General features: G+C 38.0%; 2 protein-coding genes across 2 annotated transcripts; both read left to right on the top strand.

Annotated features, from left to right (window-relative positions):
* The first annotated feature begins 474 nt into the window (after positions 1-474).
* Positions 475-15565, top strand: LOC587782 (cilia- and flagella-associated protein 221). Its single transcript, XM_030990296.1, has 17 exons — positions 475-595; positions 2919-3099; positions 3537-3637; positions 3869-4051; positions 4463-4560; positions 5640-5900; positions 6532-6821; positions 7459-7511; positions 7898-7962; positions 8540-8627; positions 9199-9478; positions 10597-10715; positions 11430-11618; positions 12706-12915; positions 13529-13678; positions 14465-14565; positions 15457-15565. Exons 1-17 carry the CDS (start codon positions 476-478, stop codon positions 15557-15559), a joined length of 2592 nt encoding a protein of 863 aa, XP_030846156.1. The 5' UTR covers position 475; the 3' UTR covers positions 15560-15565.
* A 495-nt stretch (positions 15566-16060) lies between these two features.
* On the top strand, positions 16061-18454 carry LOC115926231. The gene is made up of 3 exons (XM_030990920.1): positions 16061-16218; positions 17087-17158; positions 18030-18454. The coding sequence occupies exons 1-3, from the start codon at positions 16061-16063 to the stop codon at positions 18154-18156; spliced, it is 357 nt and encodes a 118-aa protein (XP_030846780.1). The 3' UTR covers positions 18157-18454.

Raw genomic sequence — 18454 nt, 5'->3', positions numbered from 1 at the left:
TAATACAAATTGAAATTAAAGCATTTACAAGTCCAATCAGGCACAGCAGACGACATTATGAATTGCCTTGTCTACAGTATTGAAATTAATAAGTTGTTGATTTAGAAATTCAAAATCGAATTTGTATTTCATTAATAATTTATTGTTTCATTTAAATTCATATTTGTTATTGTAATTATACATTTTCTTTTTAAATATTTAATATAATCTAATTTTTCTTATAAAATATTACAAGAATTTCCTGTAACTGTAACTGTATGACTGCTGATCCTGTGAACTATGCTGACAAAATATCTTTACTCCGCTAAGTGTTGTTATGGGAACTGGACGACCGCATCACCGGAATGGACTGCAATTAATGATACGCTAAACATGAACCCAATTTATTTCCTCAAAAAAATGCGTCAATTATTATTTTTAAATATAACAGTTCCATATATTGATTCCTGATTTTCCTATTTATTTTAATTAATTAATGTTATCTTCAGTATTTCTGGCACTACTTGTATTTGGCGTATGTAGATTTGTGCGTGAAGTGTGTACATACTCCGATTATCCAGGAAAAAATTATTGGAAATTTTTAACAAAACGTCAGGTAAATATGCGATAATCTTTCATTTATATGCTATTATGTTCCTAAATGAGTTGCATAGATATTCTGCAATCATAATTCAATGAATATGGTAATTGATCTGACGTTTGGAGATCGCAAAATATGTTTGATTGTTGCTCCTCAATTCACCTTCTTTCCTATTGTGTAGTCCCATACGTTAAGGATTATGTAAGTTTAACTCTGGAACTCTTCATTTCAAAGATTATCTGATTTTTAAGACCGGCCCGCGCCCACGTCGGCGTCGACTCGTCGCTAACTGTATTTAGTAGTAGGGGCGCTGGTCTAACAATGAGGAGTGTTCGCATAAACAAGGATATCCTCGTAAACGGGGACAAGAAATTGGGTCCCTAAAAAATAAGGATCGTCCACATTTTCGCGGACCGAAAAACCCAGTTCACCATCTCCTTTGAAGGGTTGGCCGTCTTTCAAGGATTTATCGCTCATACATAATGTGAAAGTCTCTGTTACTCTGTAGTTTGTACAAAAACTACAAAGTCAATGTGAAATGCATCAAGAAAATCATCACGGAATCTGTTTTTCGCATCGCCAACACGCGGCTCTAAAATTTGAAACGTCTGCAAAAATGCGGACAATCTCTATTTTTGAAGAAGCGTCTGTCCGTGTCAATGAAGACGATCCTCGTTTATGCAGACGATTCTTTAGTACTATTTAGTCTAGTGCGTTTGCTTGCATCTTTCAAAACAAAGTATGAAATCTAACTAGACTATTGCGTCGTGAGAAGATCCACAGTCTTGACTAGTTTATGTCAATTCTAGACCGAATTTTCCGTCTCTTTCGTTCGTTAGCCTCTTATTGGGGTAGGGTCGCCCGGCTCTCTCTTTAGAGACGGAAACCGTCTAGGGCCTATACACATTCCCTTGATAACGCCACGGCCATTTCAGGTCGTAGCGTTTTGCCCCCAAAATCCCCCAAAATGTCATTTTACCTCGTGTATATCCAAATGTAAATTAGAGTAAAGGAGCCCGTAATCGGCCAGCTCCCGTTTTCGGCCGATTGGTTGGATACAAGGTAAAATCACTCTAAAATACATCGCATAATAGCATAACACATATCCCACACATACCATACCATGCCAGTGTCACTGAAGAACCACATTTGCAATGGAAAATATATCCTAAAATATCACATTTTAGCGATGTAATCGCCGGTCCCGCTACCCAAATCTGAAAAATCGAGTATCTTACGCGTGTCTGTAAGAAATATGGGTACCATAAAATGAGCTTTATTTCAAGTATTTTTCAGATTTAAAGCCCGATTTTGTGCTAGTCGCAAGCTCAAAAGTATGTCATCGCATGTATTAAATCAATGCAGCCGCACACCGCGACGCACACACGATATCTCTATCTAATTCAGATTCCAACTTCCGATCACCGCTGTGCCCGTCTTCGGCCAGGCGAGCACCAGGGAGCTCCGGCGTGGGATACCTGCTCCGCCCGCTTGTGCTGTACATCAGCGCGGAAACGCACGGCGCGCGCGAGCGCTTCCTATTGACTTTGTACATGCGGCCGTAAACTGAAACGCTCGGCCGATAACGGGCTCCAAAACAGTGAAAATTGAAATGGATATTGTCATGGCAATTCGTGATTTTTTTCTGGGATTCTTTTTTTGTGTAAATAATAATAATATTTGCTTCATGATTTGAACAAGAAATGATAATAAATAGGAAGTAAAGAGTCCTAAAAATAGGATTTTGTCTTAAGTGGCCGAAAACGGGCTACTTTACTCTAGGCCTAGGCTATAATACATCGGTTCCACTTACTAACTTGATTGAAATAATCCGTTTAATGGTCCCTTTTAAGGAAATTATGGGTCAAAAACGACATCCATGTTGATCCAAATCTTGCAAGCCGTGTTAAACTCTCGCTGCCGGAGTCATCTAAATCAATCTCATCCCTTCTAGTCTACGCCGAAGGCAAAATGATTATGAAGGAAAAACTGTGCGCCATCTACACGTTCGTAATGGCGTTATCATATACTTTGTAATTTCATCCAATTATAGTTTTGATTTTTAATTTTTAATTTTGTTTATGCAGTAAATGTGAACAATTGTGTTGGCATAATAATAATAATAATAATAATAATCTTTTAAAGTCCACTCCACTCCATGTCCTAAAATAAAGTAAAGACTGTGCAGGCCCAATTCTAAGTGACCAAGTCCTAGTAATAAGTAATTTGAGTCAGGTCTGCAAACAACAACAGTTACTCTACTTAATCGGATATCAATATTCATAGCAGCAAGATCACTGGCCCAAAACAGCCTAAATATTTCACTTCCTTTTCCTAGGGTCCTCCTGGAGTAAGTGCGACCATGGCTGTGGAGCGGCCATTGAGTCAGCTGAATACAGATCCGCTCTCTCCTCTGAGGTCGAGTCAATCCCGTCTCAATGGCGCCTCAATTGTTCTACATGAGTCGCTGGTTGCACCCGAGAAGAAGAAAACAGTACCTAACCATCTCTTAGACACAAGTAAGAAAGAAAAACAAAAATACAATCTACATTACATGTATAACTACCGTACCTGTAGTCAGGACCAGATTTCTTCTTTCTCCCCCACTTTAAAATTGAATTGAAGTTTAATTTGTGTTCAAATCTTTTTTAGAAATATCGTCATATCATGAGGTGACTATAGATTTTCTATTGAAAACAAAAATGATTCCGTAAAAATAACCAAGCTCAGATATTTATTCAAACGGTTTGATTTCATATTATAAAGTGGTAAACAGATGAATACATCTCATGTTTTACGTTATTTATTGAAAGGAACACTGAGTTTTATCTATTTTTGAATAAATGTTCATGCACGTGTATCAAAGACATTTTTACCTGTAGAACATTTATAATTTTGGTAGTACCCATATTTATCTTTCTGATTAATCTTCCTTTTTTATCTTGTTTTTATCTAGAAATATACCATAAATTATCCCACAATGAAGTGCTCCAAGTGGAACCAGCTGTGGTCCACTTTCCTGGCTTTGAACCAGGGAAGGTTCATCGACAAGTTCTGGTGGGTATCGGCTTGCTTTTATTTTTACATCCTCATTTCAATATTAGGGTGCATCCATGACCCGTTTTGAATGACCAAGGGCTATGTGAAGTTAGAATTTACATCAGGGTCATCTGTGCACCAAGAAAATAATTGAATTATCTGCATTATATCGTGTATCCCAAGCACAAAATGTAGTGGTTCACTTTGAGATGCGTAATAATGCCTACTTTTATTTTTCCTGAATTGCAGAACATTATTAACGCATCGGCAGAATGTCAACAGATGCACATCATCCCCCCAGCCACGCGCTACTTCAAGGCGTGGTACAAGAAGAGGGATCGCCTGGTGCCGGGGCTGTCCATGGAGGTCACGGTAGAGTTCAGACCCGACGAATGGAGGTACTTCTACGACTGTATCAGGATACATTGCCAGGTATTAAAGCACAATTGGTTTCCCTGGATTATTTATTTTTTTAGTGATTAATATGTAAGTTTTCACGAACTAAAAACTTGTGGATTTACACTTGTAACCGTATTTTAATCATGAATATTTATAATAGCTATAACAGGTTAGTTTATGAGAAAAAATAAAATGATGTGCTCACTACAAGTTTGTGTTTTTTCCTATTTGCAATGTGGCTTTAAAAGTGGCTTTAAAAGGGCTGCAAGTGTGAAATATTAATTGATACACTTATGGGTTACATGGACATAATATACATGCTTTTGTTAAAAGAAGGCAAGATTGAAAGAATAATTGAGAAAATAATTCTTTGCCAGTTGGAGAGGAGACATGATTTGTTCAATGTGGTAATTAAACTCCATTCCCTTTCTCTTTGTATTGTAGAGTACAGAGAATCTTGTGATTCCAGTTCACGCGTATCCTGTCATGTCAACAGACTTTCCAGAAATTGTCAAGTTTCCTCCCACACCTGTCTCCCAAAGGTAAGTTAGAATTCATTCTTATTTATCAAGATATCAGGGGGGTGATTCATAAAGATCCAAAGTTGAACTTATCTCTAAGCTGAAATTTTTTTTTTGTATGAAGTTCCTTATTTTTTCACGTCCACTTTATTTCATCTATACATAAAAGGTTTTAATTTGCCATGGCAGTTTTTGAGGTAGTTTATGGAGTCTGCATGACTTAGGTTTATGTTATACCAAACTGTATCAATTTTATAATCAACTTCATTCGAGTCCAAATGGTCTCGGAAGTTCATAAGTATATGACTGAACTTAACCCTAATAAGGCCGGGGGGGGGCATTATGGCCCCCCCCCCCTCCACAATTTTTCTGATTGCTCGGGAACGCATATGGATGGCACCCCGCCGCTCGCTGACTTTTTTCTTTTGAGTCTTGCGCAACTTTTAAAATATTTTTTTTTTAAATCGGACCTACGGTTACAAGGTCACGTGACCTTTTGTCTTTGCATGTCAGCCCGAAAATCACTCATTTTCATGATTTGTGTACAAAACATATGGAAAAGTCATTTTTCCTAAAAACAGATCAAACATGGGTTATTGGGTCTTGTTTAAAGTTTAGGTGGTTGTTTTGGGAGTCAAAATAGTTGAATTGTAGTAAGAAATGAAATAAAACAACAAAAACAATGAAATACATAGGTTAAAAAACAATGAAATACATAAGAAATTATCAAAACAAGGGATAACATAAGGAATAAGCTGGCTCTTCCAATTTTTTTTTTGTCGTATTATTATTCAGAATGGTCTAATGAATATATGTAGTGAAAAAGAATGCTTAAATATGAATAATATATGATTTATTGGTAAGAATGTGATTTTTATGACTTCATTTGCATAAATTACCATAAATATGACCGAGATCTTAAGGGGGGCCATAATGCCCCCCCCCCCCCCCCAGCCGTACTAAGACCTCAAATAGCCCGGCCTTTTTAGGGTTAAAAATCACTTTAAGAATTGCTATCATTACCAATGGAAATAGGCTATCCTTATACACATCCAATCGTGAATGTTTTTCGTTTTTGTTTTTTGCTTTTTTTTTACTAGATCAAGAAAGGTAATCCCTATCAAGTGCAATATCCCGATGGATTTTGAATACCAGCTCAAATTCATCCAACCCCACCCGGCTATCACCATCACCCCGATGACTGGGACGGTGCCGGGCAACGGGCAAGTGGAGTTGAACGCCACCTATTCCCCATCGGACTTCAGCACAGCGATCATGAAGCTACAGCTGATCATCTCCCAGTTCAACACCAAGCCCCTGGATTGCACCTTCATCGGACACTCCAGTCCTGGACTGGCCATGTAAGTGTTAAAGCAAACTGTGAAAGTAAACATTTTTGCGTGTATGAAACTGTCATGAATTTTGAAAGTTTGTGAATGTTTCATGTGGCCAATAATTAAATTACAGCAATGACAAAATTGAAATGTTGCAATCGCCCACTTTTTTCTTACCGGTAGAAAGGACCAGCAAATGTGTAAAAATACATGTAATATGCAAGACTTTCTGATTATACAGTAATCTCAAGTTAAATACTAATGGAATTACATTTCAAGAGTAACTACCTTAAAGTAATTATAAATTGCACATCATGTGGTAAATAGGTCATTTAGACCATAACAAAAATTATAAATCGTTTGCTTTGAGCCCATAGGGCGTTAACTCTGTGTAAAATGAGAGCAGTTGACACCTTTTTGGTTCCAAGCAGACAGAACAAAGCTTCAAACTATGCTAAATCACTTTCACAGAAGAGCACCACTCACATTAGACATACGTTCGCATCAGTAATTCTTTGATCAGTGGTATAAAGACATTAACGCATAATTTGTTTCCGTCAATAATAGTCCTAAAGACATCAAACACATCAAGATTAGATAACTATAAAAACTAATCCAACATCAGCAACAATGATCCATTCATAATTTTTGTTTACAGTCCTCAAGAAACCCAACACACTGACACTGCAACAGAAGGTCCGCTCTCACCGGTCAACACAGCCATCCAGCTTGACCCCCAGTGCATCTCACCCATATCGATGGCCAGGAGAAAAAAAGGAACGGGCAAGACCGCTAAGAAGAAGACTGTCACCGTGGTCAAGCCAACCAAGGATCAAGGCACTGAGAAGAATGGTGTGAGATTTCCAGCCAACTTGAACGTCCAGCATTCTGTGAATGCGGTGCTACTGCAGACACCAGGGAAACTGACAGCAAAGGAGATAAGGGAAGGTAAGTTTGATCAGAAGGGAAAGAAGTCACAAGGAATTCCTAATTTACCTTTCTTGGAAGATGTTTCAAATTATTGGGTAGTATGATGAAGAGAAACATGGCCGTCAGTTAAAAATCAGTCAAAGAGATATTTAGAAAGGTTATCAATGGTGATTATGATGAACTGTGATTAGTCTTTTCTTTCATCTTAATCATCAAGTATTTGTTTGACGAGGTTGATGTAATGAAGACTGTTATGAGAAGAAAACAAAATTAAGGTAGATTGTTGTTGAAATTGAAAGTCATTTTATAGTTTAGGCTGAATTTTTGTAAAGAGAAAGAGGAGAGAGAGAAACTGGTACCAAAGTAAGATGTATACATGCAAGTTGAGAGGTCAGGAAGGAGATCAATTCGATTTAAGTTTGAAAGTTCTGTTGAAACTAATTCATACATGATTTAAAGACTAGCAAGTATATTCAATGTGAGGAAAACACTCTTTGATAGATAAATCCATATCAGATTTTAACTTTTTCTTCCAAAATATCAGATGATCTCAAAAGTGTGAATCCCATACATTTGTAACAAACTTTGTGCATTTTGTTTTGTGTGTGAAGAAGTAACAAAATATATAAATGATTTCCTTGTCTTTCAATTCCAGCTGTACAATCTAAATCGGGGACTGCCCAAGCTCTCAACCCAAGGCAATTGAAGGTAAAATCATGCGATAAATGACAAGTTTAACATTTGCAGGGCTTGTTCAATATTTGTAGAAAGTATTAAAAAAAAAAAGTGAAAGTTACTAATTTCCTCTTTAAAAAAAATATAAATCCAAAAATTAGAATATCAAAGTAAAAATTTAAAAAACTTTGAAATATAAGAGTTAAAAGCAAACACCTATATCTACACATACAAATATCAGTTATCCCGCCGTGAATGGGAATTGTGAATTAAAGATGCAAAAGGCACATCATTTTCACAATAAAAAACTGTTAAGATCGAGCTTTGGTTCTTATCAACAAAATATAGAGATAAAGCTACAGTGATTTTTCTCCCTCCTTGTATATTTGATGACTCATAATTTATTTTATTTTTTGCAGGAAGCTGTGTTTGATAGAGAAGTGAGGGATGATGTACAGGCAGAGAGGAGAAACCAGATAAGATGGTGAGTGTTTGACTTTATCCTAGAAATAGAAACCTTTTCTTTGTTGTTTGTTATTTAACCAGAAGCTTCTGCAGCATGCTACATTATGAGAATGTTAATGACAACCAGTTTGAAAACCAAAGACTTTGATGAATTCCCTAAAATATCATATTATGATATATTTTAGAGCATGGATTTGCGTGGAATCTTGACCACTCACAAAGTTTGCAGAAATTTCTGGTTTTACAACAAAGACCAATTCTGGGAATCATATAATAATTTGAAATCGCAACAATGAAGTGCATTTATAACCCAAATACAATAAGATAGTGAAGTAATGAACAATTCTGTAACATTATGTAGTTTGTACTTTTAAAATAAAAATCCACCAGTACATCTTCCCTAGATATACAATGATGATATTGGGGACATCATAGTTACAAAGTGCAATTTCATACCATCATTTAACAAGTTTTTGATATTTATATTCCTGATTAAAATTTCATTATTTTATTCATTGTCAGAACACTAGCAGATATGATACCCATCCAATTTAAAGACAGCCATTCTTAAATTCATTCATTTCTCTTTTAAACAGGCAAGTCCACCTTGGCAGAGATCAGATGCTCCAAGAAGAGAGATTGCAGATTGTAGAAACAAGAAAAGAAGCTCTCAAAGATTATCATGTGAGTTATATGCCACCCTATCTTTATCATCTTAGTGTTTTTACAGTTCAATATATTGTTCATTTGATGTGATCAACATAGGGTTTATTCTATGCAATGTTTCTTGTGAAGTTGTCTTCATGGACAGTTTTCATGAATTGCATTTTAGTTCATCTCTCCTGTTTTATTTTAAAAGACTTGACAAATAAATAAATCTTTAGTGGTAATGATAAGCACTGCTTGTACTTTGTTTGTTTAGGAAGGACAAAATAGATATTCATAGTCAAGACATACTGTACAGCCTCTAAAATCTTGTGTGTAATTTCCACCGATATAGCCCATAAAATGCATTCAATTCAATTCAATTCAAGACTTTATTCCAGACTCCGCTGCAAGAGCAGAGGTCCATATAACATATTTACAGTAGATATAAACAGTGAACAAGAATAAGAGGGGAACATATAATTATATACTGACATATTAACATGTACATATATAAACAATGAACAAGAATAAGAGAGAAACACATATGGATATATGTACGAGAAACAAAGCTAAACTACATTTACTTTAATCATCTTCTGTCTTGCAGTTCAAGAGAGGAGACCCACTTCCAGAGATAGAATTCAACCGCGTTTCCACCACCTGCACCCAGCGTCGCACCTACCGGCGGATGACCCACGTCCCCGACCCCGTGGCCCAGTTTGACCTCTACTGCAACGACCCCTGGGCCATGAAGCACCGGGCCGTCGGACGCTTCCAGCAGGCCGTTCAGAAGGTCATTCTGAGGCAGAGGGCGACGGACAAGTGGTCCAAGCTGAGCAAGCTGGTGGAGGAGTACAGGTCAGGCAATGCTGGGAAGGTGGAGAAAGGTAAGGGCTGGGACCCGTTTCACAAAGCCTTTTTTTCAATGACAAGTTACAAGCTACTGTTATAAGCTACTGAAATCCTTGCTTCTGATTGGTTATCAGAAGATTTGTCACTGATTTTTGCCATTTGTCATTGAACAAAGGTTTTGTGAAACACCCCCCTGGTATTGGTACAATATGTCCTAATATTATTATAAGGAATTCATGTTTGCGATTACATAAGTGAATATGCACCCACACAGGTTAGGTCGCAGTCGGATAATGAACAATATTTGTCAAGTTCATTATCCGGCTCATTGTGTCTTATCCGGGTGCAGTGCACATCACTAATGTTTCAATATGTGAATTATTTGTTTTATTAAACAGGTCTGCAATATGAAAGCAAGAAACTCGATGAAAATGCCAAGTCTCGCATAGTCATGGAGGCCACCATTTGCTTTATTGAATGACATCACATAAGCGCAGCCAGTCAGTACAACACGCATCTCAGTGCGGGCATCAGTGTCCATGTCAATTGAAACTGCTTGCATTTCATCACGTCTTGAACTTGTACAGTCAAACCTGTCTATAGCGACCACCCAAGGGGAAACACAAAAAATGGTCTTTGTAGACAGGTTCCTTTAGTACATGTTTCAACGAGAAACCATTTCAAAGGAAACACAAAAAGTGGTCTTTGTAGACAGGTGGTCTTTGTAGACAAGTTCCTTTAGTACATTTTTCAATGAAAAACCATTTTCAAGGGAAACAAAAAATGTTGTTTTTGTAAACAGGTGGTCTTTGTAGACAGGTGGTCACTAAAGCAGGTTTGACTGTATGCATCTTAGCCATGCGTTATCACTTATTTCAGTGGCTTAGCACTTTATGATGGGAACTTTTGCAGGGAAGACGTGGTAGGAAAGAGTGATGCATGGTCACATGTTGCCATTAGACCAATTTGATCGCCTACATTCTATAACCAGTTTTATAATGCATTTTATACTATTCCAATATATACATTGGGCTCTTTCAATCCTCATGAAATTTCCTATCATCAGAATTAGGTTTTTGGTGCATGTATATATTGATTTATCCATACCTCTATTTTAATCATTTTAATGTCTTTATCAATGTATTATTTTCAGTGACCTTTGGTAATAATGGTGAGGCCAAATATGACCACCTGCCGCTAGAAGTTGGCTCTGACAAGTTACTGACCTACGCCTTCCCATCATACATCTCACCTGACTACAAGGATGATATGGTAAGAGCTTTCAACTTCAAAAGTAGCCATTTTATCTATGATTTCAAAATGGCAACGTGCTGGTCGATTGTACTTTAAAATTGTAAAATTATTGTTCATTCTTTGGTTTCATGAACAGACACAAACAGCAGGCTAGCTAGGCACAATTGCTTATAAAAGATAACGCACACAAAATGGCAACACATCTGTCGCTAGCCGCCAATTCACTTTCAAGATTAGCCATTCTATCCTGATATGGGTTTATGGTGTTGTATATTTGTTAGTCCTTTCATTTTTCATGATGTAAAAAATGAAAAAGCCAGGAATTCTTTGGTGCAAAAATAAAAAACATAAGAGAGGTACCTTGTATTTGTTTAATATTGGTATGTCCTTTAAATTCATTCTGGATATCCAGATTGTTTTTAGAAAAAATTCCTCGTCGCAGATATGAAAGATATATTTCTAACTATTTGTAAGTAGGGACTGCCAACAAAAGATGTATGGAACGGATCTTGTTCATGTATACTATCAAGCATTAACAGTTATCACATGTACATGCATTTAGTATATTTTACACAAGGGTATTCCACTTTCAGTGAAACTGAAGAAATAATGTTTTAGAAATAACATTTGATACACTGATATGCCTTTTAAAATTTATATATCGTGGTCCTTGAGCCATTGTCCTTTTATTGATAATGCACTGACTTACCTTATGTTTGTTGTATACACCAGGCCCCTGATGCACTAGGCATTGTCCCTGCCAAGGCGACGGACATCGAGGTGAAGCGGAAGGTACCCTACCTAGGCCTCAAGGTGCCCCAGCAGTACCGGCTGATGGGTTACAAGGCTCACAGCGTCCTGGATGCAGCCAGTGGTTATGTGGCGCCCAAGCTGGTCAGACCCCTTAGGACGGGTGCAGAGGTAAGTTGATCCTTTACCGACCTCGACATTTTAGCAAGGAATTAATTAGGCTTTTCCATTGTCATGTTTTAGTGGGATTTTATTAATAATAATATACCGTACTTATATAGGGCAAATCACAATATGTCTCTATGCGCTGTAAGCAAGAGTAAGAAGGAAAGGTGGGTAGAGTAACAATAAGAAGAGTGAGATATGCTCAACATACTTCCTCTCGTTGACATTGGAAAGTATTTTTTGAAAAGAAATGTTTGACGAGTTGTCAACAGTACCACAGTTTTTTAGATTTTCTGGTAGTTTATTCCAAAGTTTGGCTGATGCAACCCGGTATATCACCGGACTGTGGATCACATGGTTTGTGGTTTGAGTCCCGCCGCAGCACTATTGTCCTTTGGCAAGACAGTAATCTACATTTGCCACTCTACACCCAGGTGAAGTAAATGGGTACCCCTAGGAAGAAATTCCTGGAATGCTTAAGTGCCTAATCATGGCGGCTTATGCAGGTACAGCTGGGGTAATAATATGATACTTTGTATCAAGTGCTATTTCAATTTATGTATTATTTATTATTATTATTATCGTTTTGAATATTTATACAGCATCCAAAGGTGGTCAGTTATGGGATCAGATACCATGCCCTTGACAGAATTTATTGACAGTTACTGCTCTTCCCCATTTTCATAAAATGTAGGGTCGTGTATAAGGGGGACCCAACATGTATTCTGATGACAGTTGCTTTCTTCATTATTTCATCAAAGAAATAGAATTAGGACTTGGGTTACAATTGGAATTTATGAGAGATTTTGCATTAGAGCAAGTGTCAGGAGCATACTGTATGGTCCAAGGTTGAAGCAGATAATTTGGTTAGGACATGGACCACATAGGTATTCATCATGAATTTGTATAAGGCTTTCATATATTTTATCTTTCCATACCCTACAATCCAGAATATTCAATATCCCCTTTAAATATTTGTTGTCAAAGAAGATTCACTTACTTAAAAGTTAGGTAGCTCTGAAGATATCCCCCAAATATGATTTCACTTTCTTTTGACTTTGACCTTCACCATGACCTTCTCATTGACTTTCAGGACGAGACGATCACGATGCCGGTACCTGAACAGGCATGGCAGGAGAAGGATGATGATGCCGTAGAGAGATTGGAAGGCATCGATGGAGAGGATGATGATGAGGAGGAACCGATGGAGCTGGTTACAGGAGAGGCGAGGAAGACGGCAGCCCAGCTCGTGCCTCCCGCTGGGATCTTCAAATCAGTAGACTACCCATCCCTTCATATATTTGTGAGTGGATTCAATCAGCAGTGTCTTGATCTTATGCAATACAATCATTTTTTTGTTCATACCAACATGAATTGCCTTGACAGTTTGTTCAAATTTATTTTGTGGAAATAAAAGTTGTGCAGGCTAATAGATTTTTTTTTGACATGCCCTCCCTATCTAATTGCAAATTATATATAAATATATATGTATATACGTTTTAAAAGTTTTTTAAGGCTTGTGCCATTTTATGAATAATCATATTTTTTCCTGCTGGATTGTTGTCACTCAATGCTATATTCAGTCTAGTCGGAAAAAACACTAAGTGGAGGGAAAGAACCTTTGCTCATGCAGAGCCTTCGCTTTGGAATGCTCTCCCTAAAGAGATTCGTGAAAATATCTTAAATTGTACCCGTTTAAAGAGCATTTAATTAATTGTTCTGTAATTTTTATGTATTTTCTTTCTTACTTCTGTTCCTTTGCTTATAATGCAGATGCTCTTTTGTAAAAAATAAAAAAATCTTTCACAAGTGCGCCTTGAGCATACAATTTCAAGTGGATTCAGTGCCTTACAAATCTTATATGTTATTATTATGATTATTAGCATGCATCTCCTTCTGTGTTTTTTGCCATTCAGAACCCTGCGCCCGGTCTCCAGGTCTTCCTACCCCCGTTGCCCTACGCCGAGGTGGATCCAGACTTCCATCTGTGCCCCTTGCCCAGGTACACCCACTCAGACCCCAAGAATAAACATGGGGCGACCCTCAAGAGATACCTGGACAAAGAGGTGTGTACCTGTACAAGTCAAACCTGTCCTAGCTAGTGGCCACCTCTCTATTAAGGTCACTTGTCTTAGTGGCAAACTCTATTTATAGGCCACCTTTCTATAGTGGCAACCTTTCTATAAAGGCCACCTGTATTATTGGCCACCTCTCTATAATAGTGGCCACTTTTCTATAAAGGCCACTTGTCTTAATGGCAAACTCGATATACTGTATAGGCTACCTCTCTATAGTGGCTAAGTATTTTGTCTCCCTCGAGAAAGAAAAATTTGCAGAACCTGTCTAGAAAGGCCACCTGTCTTAGTGGTCACCTCTCTATAAAGGCCACCTATCTATAGTGGCGAAGTGTTTTGTCTCCCCTGAGAAGAAAAATAATGTAAGTCGTAGAACCTGTCTAGAAAGGCTTCCTGCGTACAGTAGCCACTTTTTCTGTTTCCCTTGAGTGGCCTTTATAAACATGCTTGACTGTACATGTATACATTATCATTATAATTTCTCTCTCTCCTCATTTCTTTCTCTCTCTCTCTCTCTCTCACACACACACACACACACACGTGTGTCTCTCAGGGAAGCATATAAGTCTAGACTTATAGTTGCCTAGATGGAAACTGAAGAAGAAAACAATTCACTGTTATCATTTTTAATGTGAAATAAAGTGCAGTTCTCTCTATAGATGACCAGCAAAATTTGAGTTTGGCATTTTAAGCAATCCTCTAGATTGCCAAACTGGCAACCCCGTTTTACAAGAGCCGCACTAATGAGTTTGACCTTTTGACCTTTCGTTCTTCCAGGATGTAATAAAAGGAGTGATGGCGTGGAAGAAGTTCCCATCTCAAGGACTGGTCTCGCTGGCTAACACACCAACCCTAACCAATGTCTGGGTACCGAGATGGTGAGTAGAAAGAAAAAAAAATCACCATTCAACCATTGAAATCAATGATGAAGTCGACTACTAATCATGCAATTCATTGTGAAAGAGAAAATGTCAGTAAGTCAGGCCTGATAAAAACCCGATTTAAATCGGTTTCCCGATTTTTTTGATTTTTTCCAGATTTTTCCCAGATTTTTTTTTCTTCCTGATTTAAAAAAAAAAAAAAAAAAAAAAAAATCCATTTTTTTTTTTTTTTTTTAAACCAGATTTTTTTTTCTTCCCAAAATTTATCCTGATTTTCCCCTTATTTTCTCTATTCTTCCCTATTTTGCCCTCTTTTTTCCCCCAATTTTCCCTATTTTCCCCCAATTTTCCCTATTTTTCCCCAATTTTCTTACTCGATAGGGGGGATGTTGTTAGATGCCATTTTTTCCCACGAATCCTCTTTTTTTATTTTTACTCAAGGGGGGCGTGGTTGAGGGGAAAACAAAAAACCTATTTTTTTTTTAGTGCTCACTATCACCCCTGGTAAGTGCTTGGAAAGAATTAAGGTGTATGAGAATTGTATTACGTATATATTTAATGACGAATGACAAAAATCAGGGACAATTCACTAGCTTATAACAAACACTGTCATTTGTCATTGATGACATTTGAAAAGTTTTGTGAAATGGGGCCCTGCAGTAAACTTCTAACTCTAACCAAATTGCTGACATCAGCCCAGAGCCAAATACCTTATCTAACCCTCACCTTGTAGCTAACCTATAAATCCTACCCTTATCCCGTATCTTGGATAAAATAAAGCACAGAGAAAATGTTGTCTGTCCAAATGTGCGGTCATCAATGTTTAGTGTTTCATGCATAACATGATTGTGCTGATTCCTGCTATTCTTGTATCTTTCAAACCAACAGGACGGATACCTTCAGTCCAGATCTACTTCCAGAGTCAGTACCAGAGCTCTTGGATGGGTTACCAACCGAAGACAAGGAAAACATCCTCTCAGATGACTCGTAAGTAGCATAATTTTCAATCCTCACTCAACCAAGCTGCCAGCCATCCTTATTTTAAAGGAATCATTTCTGCTTTTTGGCCTTCAAACCAGTTATTATTTTTATTTTTATTTTATTTGATAATAAAGAGAATACATAAGAAATCAGAAAACAGACAATAGACCATATATCGGACAAAAGATACCGGTAATACAACCCTTGGTACACCAAGGACAGGAAAAAAGGCTAAGAAATTAAACCTTATATCTGTGACAAAAAGCCTTCTGTCCCAGTCCCAGTCCCAGTTCCACACATGTAGCTGTCTTTACAATACATTCAAACCTGTCTAAAAGGGTCACTCTATGGAAACAGAAAAAGTGGCCACTGTAGACAGGTTCTACACACTTATTTCTTACTCAAGGGAGACAAAATGCATGGCCAGTATAGACAGAGGGCCTGTATAGACAAGTAGCCACTAGGACAGGTTCGACTGTATGTGTATTTTCCATTATAGCATATCGTATGTATGTTTTGTCCTTGCAGTGGTGATGATGATGATGATGATGATGAAGCAAAGGAGGACAAAACACACAACGTTGCCTTGACACCAAGTATGGTCAATGCCGAGTTCCCTCTCATCATCGCACCACTAGCTCCAGACCAACAACAACAACCCTCCGAGAGGTAAGCCATGTGGTGGTGTTTTGAAGTGAAGGCTACCATTTCTTGTGGATGGGGTTGTTTAGATCTGTTTTCCCCTTCTTTCGTATTACCATCCCCCAATAGGGTGATGCAGCATGAGCTCCGGTGATAGTGGTCATGGTGATGGTGTTGGTAATGGTGTTGGTAATGGTGTTGGTAATGGTGGTGGTGATGGTGATGGTGATGATGGTGTTGGTGGTATTGGTTGAGGTGGTGCTGGTGTTAATGTCTGCAGGCACAGAATCTGATCTGATGCTTAAACGCAATTCCATAAAGCCTTGAGCAGATGGAGCCTAATTCGGTCGGTCTGTGGTAGGGGCGGCTTTTTACGTTTTACATTTTAGGCTGTCTGTTTAATACAAACAATGAGAAACAAGGGTTTGTGCCTGCAAATTAGTGCTGATGGTATCTGTGGAGGTGGTGGTGGTGGTGGTGTGATGGTGGTAGTAATGGTGGTGATGGTAGTGGTGGTGGTAGTGGTGATAGAGTTAGTTTGAGAGGTAATGGTTGTGGATTTGTTGGTGATGGGGTGCTTCAGATGTTGTCATGTTTACTAGAACAAGCTTGTTATAAATTACATCTTCCCCATGTTTAACTTTGCATCAGATGGTTGGGGGATGCAGGTATTGCTAGAAAATCTGTGATGCCTTTAAGTTTGACTAAATCAAGTTCCTTAGTACCTCTGCGACATTACCCTTGTTTAATGTCGATAATGTTAGTCTTTGTTGTTACAATGATGTATTGTCGGTGTAGTCCTTGTTCTTTTGTAGTTGACATTGTTATTGTTATTTGCTGTTGTTGTTGACATTGTTTTCTTTGCTGTTTTTGTATGTGGTTGATTACTCTGCAGTGAGGAGTTTCCCTATGGTTCCAAGCTTCCTACGCACAATAACCCAGTCTCATCTAATGGACCGGTTCCTAGGTAAGTACCTCACCTGGGCCCTGTTTTCACAAGACTTCTGATCAGTAATAACGGCTGCAATTTCCTCACAGGCAAATTTGCTAATAGCGTATCACACTCAATAGCTTCTGTAGCTTAAATGTATATCCGTTATTGGTTTTTGTTACTGCTCATAAGTTTCTTGAAACAGGGCCCTGATTAGATGCTAGTGGATGAGGGAGCAAGAGTTTGGACCTATTCTTTTTTAAAGCCCCACTGCTACTTGTGCTCTCTTTATGACAAACAATGCCTAATCAGTGACCATGCAGGAAGGTCTAATCCCTCCTGGCCAAACTAGTGCGGTAGGGCTTTAGGCTTTCAGAAGTATAGACGATACATGTAATTGTATATTACCCCTTGGTTAGTTTTCAGAGGGTATCACTCATATCACTCATATCACTCAATTATGATGTTTTGGTTTTCATTTGAGTAGAAAAATCAGCAAGAACATAACACAAAGCTGACTTTCGGGAAATTACTGTGTAGCAAAATGACACATAAACACTACTTCGGGACATTTTTATATAGATTAATAATGGACACAGACGTTTTATTTTTAATTAGGTTTTCAAATGTACCCGATGGGACCTGTACTTTTATTTGTTTCTTCTTACACAAATATTTCTCTTCCCTCCCTCCCTTCCTCTATGTTTTGCAGGGAGAAAAGAGAAGGCGAGAGAAGGCATCTTTATATATATTAATAATAGACATAAACATTCCGTTTTTGATCAGGCATAAGAGACAGGTAGGAGAAGGCTTTCATATGTACCAGATAGGACCTGTACTTTTATTTGTTCCATCTTACACAAATATTTCTCTTCCCTCCCTCCCTCCCTTCCTCTATGTTTTGCAGGGAGAAGAGAGAACGTGAGCTGGAGTTATTCCTGAAGAAGCGATACAACAAAGTCGGGGAGAAGATCCAGGAACGAGTGACCCATATGAATAACTTGACCATTGACCCTGACCTTGTCTTACATTGACCTTCGCCAAGATGACCGATGCCTGGACACCAAATAATCCCTGTTTCCAGCTTTTTTGGTCTTGAAGAAGCAATACAATAACTAGGATAGAAGATACAGGAGAGAGTCATCCATATGAGTAACCTTATCATCGACCCTGACCTTGTCTTACATTGACCTTCGCCAGGATGACCGATGCCTGGACACCAAATAATTCCTGTTTCCATTTTTCGTTTTTGAAGAAGCAATACAATCAACTTGGAGAGAAGATACAGGAGAAATTAAGTCATCCATGTGAATAAACTTACGAACTACCCTG

This window comes from Strongylocentrotus purpuratus, unplaced genomic scaffold (genome assembly GCF_000002235.5).
Source record: "Strongylocentrotus purpuratus isolate Spur 01 unplaced genomic scaffold, Spur_5.0 spur5_scaffold_19, whole genome shotgun sequence".
NCBI lineage: Eukaryota > Metazoa > Echinodermata > Echinoidea > Camarodonta > Strongylocentrotidae > Strongylocentrotus > Strongylocentrotus purpuratus.
Note: the sequence above shows the minus strand (reverse complement) of the source record. Positions and strands in the feature narration are given on the sequence as shown.

Excerpts from the sequence above, each read along its gene's own strand:
- LOC587782 (XM_030990296.1), top strand. The coding sequence starts at position 476 with ATGTTATCTTCAGTATTTCTGGCACTACTTGTATTTGGCGTATGTAGA. Across the intron at positions 8,628-9,198 it reads AAGCTCTCAAAGATTATCAT|TTCAAGAGAGGAGACCCACT; the intron begins GTGAGTTATATG and ends TCTGTCTTGCAG. Across the intron at positions 11,619-12,705 it reads CCCTTAGGACGGGTGCAGAG|GACGAGACGATCACGATGCC; the intron begins GTAAGTTGATCC and ends ATTGACTTTCAG.
- LOC115926231 (XM_030990920.1), top strand. The coding sequence starts at position 16,061 with ATGTTTTGTCCTTGCAGTGGTGATGATGATGATGATGATGATGAAGCA. Across the intron at positions 16,219-17,086 it reads CAACAACAACCCTCCGAGAG|TGAGGAGTTTCCCTATGGTT; the intron begins GTAAGCCATGTG and ends ATTACTCTGCAG. Across the intron at positions 17,159-18,029 it reads TCTAATGGACCGGTTCCTAG|GGAGAAGAGAGAACGTGAGC; the intron begins GTAAGTACCTCA and ends TATGTTTTGCAG.